At 44.6% G+C, this 9,831-nt stretch overlaps 1 protein-coding gene across 1 annotated transcript; it reads right to left on the bottom strand.

Annotated features, from left to right (window-relative positions):
• Window positions 1–4,165: 4,165 nt before the first annotated feature.
• On the bottom strand, window positions 4,166–7,084 carry LOC142197077 (uncharacterized). Its single transcript, XM_075267125.1, has 5 exons — window positions 7,013–7,084; window positions 6,743–6,934; window positions 6,460–6,627; window positions 6,250–6,373; window positions 4,166–5,671 (listed from the first exon to the last, which is right to left on the bottom strand). The coding sequence occupies exons 2-5, from the start codon at window positions 6,893–6,895 to the stop codon at window positions 4,335–4,337; spliced, it is 1,782 nt and encodes a 593-aa protein (XP_075123226.1). The 5' UTR covers window positions 6,896–6,934; window positions 7,013–7,084; the 3' UTR covers window positions 4,166–4,334.
• Between the last annotated feature and the right edge of the window lie 2,747 nt (window positions 7,085–9,831).

Here is a 9,831-nt window from a genome sequence, read left to right as displayed (position 1 = left end):
AAGATCACTAAGGCTCTTATAAAACCAGGCATTGGTCTATAGGGCGCTATTTTCCTTAAGGTGGCGCTACAGCAAATTTTTATTTTCCGTCAAGAGCTTATTTGCATATTCCTTTCCCAGAATTCCTTGTAGAGCATGTATTGTCTGTAAGGCTCTACAAAGTCTCCCTAAGATGACGTAGTATCTGACATTTTGACTAGAAGAGGTTCTGCAATAACGTACTGTGCACCAGCTGCTCCAATTCCACCTAATACACCCTTCACCTAATGTTAGTTAAGATTTTTTTGGATTTGCATAAAAGCACATAAATGTTTAAAGGTCAGAGAAATCCTCATATTCTTATCCTTTACAATAGTAGGTGTATCATCCCCAATGTGATTTACAATAGAGGATACATTATTGTATATATGCAGTATACAAATCGCAGAACTCTAGTGTTCTGCATTCTGCAGTTTGTCCACTAGATGCCGCTCTTGTTTAGTCATTTGATTCTGCATTGATTCTCTGCACATAGTTGTAGGTGCTAAATTCACTCTAGATCCTGATGAAGGGTATGTTCACACGTCGTGTGGCTTTTATGTGCCTGCAAAAAACCCTCACGCTACCAAAATAAACTCACTGACAAAAAATTAAAAAACACTACACCAAAAAGAATGGAATGAACTTTCTTAGTGAGACTATAATGATGGAAAAGTATACTAGGGCAGCTGAACACATCGAAGGGGACAGGTTTGTATGTTTTTTTTTTCTACATGCAGATCGGACTGTGTAATAGTTATCTCCTGATTAATGTAGACCACTCTTAGGGCCAGTTCACACGGGGACATGGAGGAGGATTTTGACAGCGGAATCCACGTCCTAATCCTCCATACAATGTTGGTCTATGTCTATTAGACTGCTAGCAGAGAAAAAGAAGCGACATGACCTTTCTTCAGGCGTTTTCCGCCTGAAGAAAGCAATAGAAGTGAACGGGAGGCAAAAACCGTGACGCTTTTTTTTTGCAAAAAAAACGCGACGTGGATTTTTCAGCCCATTCACTTTACAGGAGGGGAAAACAGCCAGTCTTTTTTTTTAAGCTGTTTTTACAAAAGAAAGCATCAAAAAAAGCTTCGTAATTAGGAAGATTTTTTTTCCGGTGCCAAAATAAGCCACACGTTATTTACATGTGAACTAAGCCTTCAGGCGTTTTCCGCCTGAAGAAAGCAATAGAAGTGAACGGAAAGCGTTTTTTACTGCGCATTTTTTTTTACAAAAACCTGCACGGTAAAAAACGCCACGCGTTTTTTGTGGCCCGTTCTTTTAAAGGATGGGAAAACTGCCTGGAAGCGGTTTTTACAAAAAAAAAACGCTCCACAAAAAGCTTGCCAAGATCAAAAAAACGCTTCCTAATGAGGAAGCGTTTTTTTCCGGTGCCAAAATAAGCCACAGGTTATTTACGTGTGAACTAAGCCTCAGGGCATGTTCACATGGAATTTTTTGCAGGCTGAAAAAATTCGCTTCAGGAACTAGAAGTGCTTCTTTTTTTTTACATGTTGTGTTTTTTGGTGCAGTTTTTCCTCCAGCACACGCTATGGACCTGGATGGTGTTAAATGCTAGCGGTTTTTGCAAAGAAATGACACATCGACTTCAGGGACGTCACACAACTAGGCCTGAAGCCTGCCTGATCGCCAAGAGGTAAGTAATACAGTTTTTCATGTTCATTTTTCATGTTGCCTCCAATCATTATACTCAGGGTCTGAAAAGAATAATAATAGTGTTTGCGGGACCCGAGGCGTCACTTACCGATCCCTGCCAGGATCGGTAAGTAAATAGGGCCTATTACCGGATGGAGTAACTCCAGCCGGTAACGGCCTATTCAGCGGTAGCGGCTGTCGCTGGGGTTTCTGAGGCCAAGCAGCAGGGGCAGAGAGGCTAAATCCACTATATCTTAGTAGCAGTAGCAGTTCCCTACAGTTGCATTTAGGAAAGGCAGAGCTCATCTCCAGTTGAACCATGCTGCACCTAAATACCAATGTGGAGGGTGGTTGGACGGTATGTGGAGCCCACTAGACTGCAGAGCTAACACTCAATGGCAATCTTTTATAATCCACTTATATCACCGAGGGAGTGTTGTAGAGTAGGGGAGTCAGTGGTTGCCATATAGGCGCTCATCCCCAACACCCACAAGGGTCAGTCGTTTTACAGGAATATATAGCTCAGTATAATTTTGACATATGGGAAGAACCCCTAGTAAACCACACAAACATGGGGAGAACAGACTCCATGCACATGTCCTTGCTCGGATTTGATAAAGTAAATAAAAATGTTTAAAAAATATTTAAAAGGAACAAAAATAACCTTACAAATCCCCTCTTTCTTTACAAATAAAAATAAAGAAAATAATAATAATTTAATTTCTATCAAAAAAAGAAAAAATCCCATACGTTATATTCTGCAACCAACAAAAATAAAAATGCACAGAGCAGAGTTCTTCCAAATGCTGCAGACCCCTCCAGGCCCTTAGGAGAGGTCATCAATTCATAAGACTGGAAAACCCAGTTACATGGAAGAAACCGACATCAGGAACACACCAGTCCTTTATTTCATATCATTTTTTCTGCAAATTGGGTACGAGCATTCACAAAGATTGTTAAAAAATTTTCGTCAATTGGTTGTCAAGAAATATGACCCTTTTTTTTTTTTAATTGCTCCCATTCCTTACTACAGCGGTGGTTGGGGGGCCGACAGGAGGACTAATCAGCTATATGGAGCCACTTCTAGCACCTGTCCTATGCACCATACAGGGCCAGAAGCAGAAAGCTCTATCCTCTGTATAGCAGATGGGTACCAAGACGGCAGCTCGACGCACATTGAAGTCAGTGGGAGCTGAGCTGTAGTAATGAGGCCCAGCCACTACATAGGGGACTTTCTGCTTCCAACTCTCTTTGGTATATAGGATGATCAGGTACTCATGGCCAGTTCTGAGGATAGGTCATAAAAAGATTAACCCCTTTAAACGTACTAGTTGTGTTATTCAGCAGATACATTGCCCTGTGCTGCCCATGTGACCTGCTTGTGAGCTGCTAGAAGTCACTTTCACTGAACTGGAACTCTGGCTTTCAATGTATTCCTATGGAACTCAGAACTTCTCACATAGGAATTACTGAGGGCCTGCTTCAGTTTGTAAGACAGTCACAGTGGCGTAACTAGGAATGGCGGGGCCCCATGGCGAACTTTTGACATGGGCCCCCCCCCAACCGACACCAAAGACCTCAACCGACCCCCTCCTCCGCACTCTATTATGTCCCTTAGTAAGCCCTGCACACAGTATTATGTCCGTTAGTGGCCCCTGCACACAGTATTATCCCCCATAGTGGCCCCTGCACACAGTATTATCCCCCATAGTGGCCCCTGCACACAGTATTATGCCCCGTAGTGGCCCCTGTGCACAGTATTATGCCCCGTAGTGGCCCCTGTGCACAGTATTATGCCCCATAGTGGCCCCTGCACACAGTATTATCCCCCATAGTGGCCCCTGCACACAGTATTATCCCCCATAGTGGCCCCTGCACACAGTATTATGCCCCGTAGTGGCCCCTGCACACAGTATTATCCCCATAGTGGCCCCTGCACACAGTATTATTCCCCATAGTGGCCCCTGCACACAGTATTATTCCCCATAGTGGCCCCTGCACACAGTATTATCCCCATAGTGGCCCCTGCACACAGTATTATGCTCCATAGTGGCCCCTGCACACAGTATTATCCCCATAGTGGCCCCTGCACACAGTATTATCCCCATAGTGGCCCCTGCACACAGTATTATCCCCATAGTGGCCCCTGCACACAGTATTATCCCCATAGTGGCCCCTGCACACAGTATTATCCCCATAGTGGCCCCTGCACACAGTATTATCCCCCATAGTGGCCCCTGCACACAGTATTATACCCAATAGTGGCCCCTGCACACAATATTATGTCCAGGATCGACAAGTAAATAGGACCCGTAACGGCCAATTTAAAAAAAAAACGCAGCGGTAGCGACTGTCACCGGGGCCCCCTAATGGCCTGGGCCCTGTGGCAGCCGCCTCCGCTGCCTCTATGGTAGTTACGCCCCTGGACAGTCACCTCTGACAGCTCAGAAGCAGGTCACATGAGGCGGCGTGGGGCAATATATCTGCTTAATAACACAACTAGTAAGTTTATCCCTTACATCATCTTAGTGAACCAACCAATGCAGATCAGCAACTGCCTGATGCACCATACTATCATGATACTGGTCCTCTAGGGCTTACGATACACAGATCAGAAGGCTCTGCTATGAAGCTTCGCACCCGCCATATTTTCTACAACCTCAACCTAACAATGGCTTCTCCTCGGTGTGAATTGTTTGATGTTTCACAAGATTTGCTTTTCGGCAAAAATATTTCCCACATTCTGAACATGAAAATGGCTTCCCTATGGGATGAGTTCTTAAATGTTTCTTCAGAGTTGAATACTTGCCAAAACCTTTCCCACATTCAGAGCATATAAATGGCTTCTCCTTTGTGTGAGTTCTCTGATGTTTAAGAAGACACCATTCCTGGGTAAAACATTTCCCACATTCCGAACAGGAAAATGGCTTCTCTCCTGTGTGGATTCTCTGATGTCTAACAAGACATGATTTCTGGCTAAAACTTTTCCCACAATCTGAACATGAATATGGCTTCTCTCCCGTGTGAATTCTCAGGTGTTCCATAAGATATGATTTCACGCTAAAACATTTCCCACATTCAGAACACGAGAACGGCTTCTCTGTCGAGTGACTTTTTAGATGTTCCCCAAGATTTGATTTCTGACTAAAACATCTCCCACACTCAGGGCATGAAAATGGCTTCTCCCCTGTGTGAGTTCTCTGATGTTCCACAAGACCTGATTTCTGGTTAAAACACTTCCCACATTCTGAACATGAATACGGCTTCTCTCCTGTGTGGCTTCTCAGATGTTCCCTAAGAATTAATTTCCTGGTAAAACATTTCCCACATTCTGAACATGAATATGGCTTCTCTCCTGTGTGACTTTGCAGGTGAGTCACAAGACTGGATTTCTGGGTAAAACATTTCCCACATTCAGGGCAAGAAAATGGCTTCTCCCCTGTGTGAGTTCTCTGATGTATAGCAAGAAGAGATTCATGGGAAAAACATTTCCCACACTCAGGGCATGAAAAAGATGGCTTCTCCCCTGTGTGCTTTCTGAGGTGCTTTACAAGGCTTGATATCAATGTAAAACGTCTCCCACATTCTGTACAAGGAAATGGCTGCGCCCCTGGGTGAATTCTGAGATGTCTTACAAGATTTGATCTCTCACTAAAACTTTTTCCACATTCAGGACATGAATATGGCTTCTCTCCCGTGTGAATTCTCTGATGTGCAATGAGACTTTTTTTCCTGGTAAGAGATTTCCCACACTCTGAACATATAAATGGTCCTTCGTCTCTGTGAATTTTCTCATGCAAAGACAGATTAGTTTCCGTTCTTGGTTGGTCATTCAGGGATTGATCATATGAAGGTATTTTGTGACTGGCGGTATCATTAGATAGATCGCTGCTCTGAAGGACTGCGGGTATATTAGGAGATACTGGATTATAATGTGCAGTATTATCTTCGGTTTCATGATAGGGAGGCGACAGGTGAGGAGAGGATTTCATCCCATCTGTACCGAGAAAAAAAACCTAAATATTATTTTCCTAAACAAAAAAATGTCCAAAAACTACAATCAGGAAAAGCAAAGTCAAACGTAGTAATACAAAAACATGATAATAATAAAAGTAGTGCAAAACCCCCATCGCTTTCCACCCCGAAATGACCCAAAAAGTGGAACACAGGAAAAGAAAAATGACCAACTTTTATCCAATTTTCCAGTTTTTTAGCCACCGCTGGAGCCTGTGCTTGGGTATCAGTGACTCGCTGGGGTGGCTGACAACATCGAAATGGCCACCACAAAAAGGCCAAAAAGGATGGGGACCTATGCCGGAGGCCTCGATGTACCTCTCCTGGGCCTCTGCTTATTATATTCTGGGGTCTGAAGAGAACCTGCAATTTTTAGAAAGTTTGTAACGATCCTGCCTCATTATGAACATTCCTTTTTGGGACTCTAGTCGACATGCCATACTCACTATACCATGAAGAGACGACAATTTTGTCGTTTACAAAGCTCCTCCTATAAATGACATTGATATTTTGCTAGGAAACATGTCTGCCACATCGATGTACTACAAGGTCTCCACTTACCCAGTGATGTGAGGGGCCAGTCATCTTCCATCATGACGTCCTTGTACAGATCCTTGTGTCCTTCTAAGTATTCCCACTCCTCCATGGAGAAATAGACAGCGACATCCTGACACCTCATAGGACCCTGACAACACAGTGACACGCCATGATCACCCTGACCCCTCCTTTGGGGTTATTGTGTACCGCCCCTTCATCCCCAGCAGCGCTCACCTCTCCGCTCAGCAGCTCACTGATCCTGGTGGTAAGTTGTAGGATCTTCTGCTCATGTATCAGTGAATAAGATGGAGGCTCAGTGATGGGGCTCGGGGTCCTGCTCCATCCTCCTGACACACGGGGTGTCACACACTCACCAGACGACTTCTTCACTACCGTGTAATCCTGTGTATGGTGAGACACTGCAGGTCACTACATAGGTTCTAAGAAACCTTCACGTGTCCAGTCATTACCTGTATTATTAATAGAGATGACAGCGATGTCCGGGAGTGACTCTCACCTCTCCAGTGATCAGGTAGATTATCTCTAAGGTCATGTCCAGTATCCTGGCCGCCATGTGCTGTCTGTCCTTGTCCATCCTTGGTGGGCCATTCTTTATTATCACCTCCTTGTACAGATCCTTGTGTCCTTCTAAATACTCCCACTCCTCCATGGAGAAATAGATAGTGACATCCTGACACCTTATAGGAACCTGACAACACAATGACACACAATCATCACCCTGACCCTTCCCATTGGTGTTACTGCACAATGTCCCAGCAGCGCTCACCTCTCCGCTCAGCAGCTCAGTGATCCTGGTGATCAGTTCTAGGATCTTCTGCTCATGTCTCAGTGAATAGGGTGGAGGTTTGGTGATGGGGCTTGGGCTCCCGCTCCAACCTCCTAACAAGTGGGGTGTCACATATGGACCGGATAACTTCTTCATTACCGTGTACTCCTGTATATGGTGAGACACTACATGTATGACTTTATTTATGTTTCTCTTCCCAGGTCTCCTGCCCATTCCTGGACAACCCCTTTAGAGAACTAGAAATAAGACAGATGTCCCGTGAGACTCTCACCTCTCCAGTTATCCAGTAGATTATCTCTTGGGTCAGATCTAGAATCCTGGCAGCCATGTGGTTCTTGACCTTGTCCATCTTTGGTGGGTCACTAATGGAGTGGACCATCAGAGTCCAAAATAAACTTTGGCTGTCCGAGTCCTGTACCTAAGAGGGGAAACAAGGAAGACTGAGTGCAAAATCACATCTGGAAGAAGATCTTACATGAGTGCTACTTAAAGGGATTCGACCATTAAACTACTTTTTTTTCTAATTACCACATCGGAATAGCCTTAAGAAAGGCTATTCGTCTTCTACCTTTAGACGTGTTCTCCGCCGCGCCGTTCCGTAGAAATACCGGTTTTAACCGGTGTGCAAATGAGCTCTCCGCAGCAATGAGGGCGGGCCCCAGCGCTGAAAGGCCGATGAGCGCATCTCCATTGCTGCCCAGAGCTCTTTCCTGCGCCGCCTCCTTGTTCTGCAGCAACTCCGCCTCTTCTGGCTTCTCTTGCTCTTGTAGTTCTATGCAGGAGCATAGAGAGGCCACGCCAAAATGGCCGCCGGCTGGCTCCTGTATTTTTGGGTAGCCGCTCTTGCAGTTCAATACAGGAGCCGGCCGGCGGCCATTTTGGGGTAGCCACTCTTGCAGTTCAATACAGGAGCTGGCCGGCGGCCATTTTGGGGTGGCCTCTCTATGCTCCTCTATAGAACTACAAGAGCAAGAGAAGCCAGAAGAGGCGGAGTTGCTGCAGAAGAAGGAGGCAGCGCAGGAAAGAGCTCTGGGCAGCAATGGGGATGCGCTCATCGGCCTTTCAGCGCTGGGCCCGCCCTCATTGCTGCGGAGAGCTCATTTGCATACCGGTTAAAACCGGTATTTCTACGGAACGGCGCGGCGGAGACCACGTCTAAAGGTAGGAGACGAATAGCCTTTCTTAAGGCTACTCCGACGTGTTCATTAGAAAAAAAGGTAGTTTAATAGTAGAATCCCTTTAAATATTTTTTAAATAGGTTTCTCTCTCCTTTACAGTTTTTGTGTCCCCAGGAAAGGGAGAGACCGTGATGTGTTGTAGTAGTGGCATCCTTTTTAAAAAAAGTTTTTGGCTTTTTTTTTTTTTTTTTTTTTCCTATTTCCTTTGTAACTGTGAATACAGGTCTCTAGCATTCACTGCAGTTCTGATCTGGATACTGTAGTTCGGGTTTCCGTTCAGGAAGTTCTCTTGGGGGCCCCACTGAACGGAAACCTATACGTATTAAAAAGTGGTTACCTGGAAAACCCACCGAACCCATAGATTAAAATGTTTCTCCGCATGTTTCTGCTTGGTTTTTGCACAAAACATGCGGAGAGAAAGGTCCTGCAAGCAGCACTATTCTCTCCGCATGTTTCGAGTGGAAACCACACGGACCCCATTATAATGTAAGGGGTCCGCAGGTTTCCTGAAGGTAACCGCTTTTTAAATGAGTATAGATTACCATTCGGGGGGTCCCCAAGCAGACTCCATGAACGGAAACCCAAATGCAGGTGTGAATAGGGCCTTATGCATTTCCCTGGCAATCAACAATCACATGATCGATGAGTTGGAAAGAAATTGCAAGATGGCTTCTTCCATAACAGTTTACACAGAACTTACTGAATATTTATGAGAAGATAACCCGACCACCATAAGGACATCATGGCTGGTAATCAGGAGGACACTACATGTATGAGAAGATAACCCGACCACAATAAGGACATCATGGCTGGTTATCAGGAGGACACTACATGTATGAGAAGATAACCCGACCACAATAAGGACATCATGGCTGGTTATCAGGAGGACACTACATGTATGAGAAGATAACCCGGATACAATAAGGACATCATGGCTGGTTATCAGGAGGACACTACATGTATGAGAAGATAACCCGACCACAATAAGGACATCATGGCTGGTTATCAGGAGGACACTACATGTATGAGAAGATAACCCGACCACAATAAGGACATCATGGCTGGTTATCAGGAGGACACTACATGTATGAGAAGATAACCCGGATACAATAAGGACATCATGGCTGGTTATCAGGACACTACATGTATGAGAAGATAACCCGACCACAATAAGGACATCATGGCTGGTTATCAGGAGAGGACACTACATGTATGAGAAGATAACCTGACCACAATAAGGACATCATGGCTGATTATCAGGAGAACACTACATGTATGAGAAGATAACCTGACCACAATAAGGACATCATGGCAGGTTATCAGGAGAGGACACTACATGTATGAGAAGATAACCCGACCACAATAAGGACATCATGCCTTGGTTTCTGACCATAGAGAGTTCCTGCATTCATAGTCATATCCATTGACCGCTGATCTATACAACAGACGTCACCACTAACAAGGTTTAAACCTATAAAACTCTTCAAAATATTTAATTATTTATATTTGCACAATTGTGTAACTTTTCATTGTCTAGAAATTAAAATATTATTAAATTAATGAAAAATCCCCTTACAATCGACCTATTTCTGATGCTGCCCCCTGGTGGTTAGACCACTG

Source organism: Leptodactylus fuscus, chromosome 3 (assembly GCF_031893055.1).
Source record: "Leptodactylus fuscus isolate aLepFus1 chromosome 3, aLepFus1.hap2, whole genome shotgun sequence".
Classification (NCBI taxonomy): Eukaryota; Metazoa; Chordata; class Amphibia; order Anura; family Leptodactylidae; genus Leptodactylus; species Leptodactylus fuscus.
The sequence above is the reverse complement of the archived record's forward strand: the minus strand, read 5'-3'. Positions and strand labels throughout refer to the sequence as shown.

What these genes read in the sequence shown, in the direction of transcription:
- LOC142197077 (XM_075267125.1), bottom strand. Translation starts at nt 6,895, where the DNA reads ATGGAGGAGTGGGAGTATTTAGAAGGACACAAGGATCTGTACAAGGAG. An exon ending in TCTACCTGATCACTGGAGAG is followed by an intron (nt 6,628 to 6,742) that starts GTGAGAGTCACT and finishes CACCATACACAG; the next exon opens with GATTACACGGTAGTGAAGAA. An exon ending in GTGAGCTGCTGAGCGGAGAG is followed by an intron (nt 6,374 to 6,459) that starts GTGAGCGCTGCT and finishes CTGTGTTGTCAG; the next exon opens with GGTCCTATGAGGTGTCAGGA.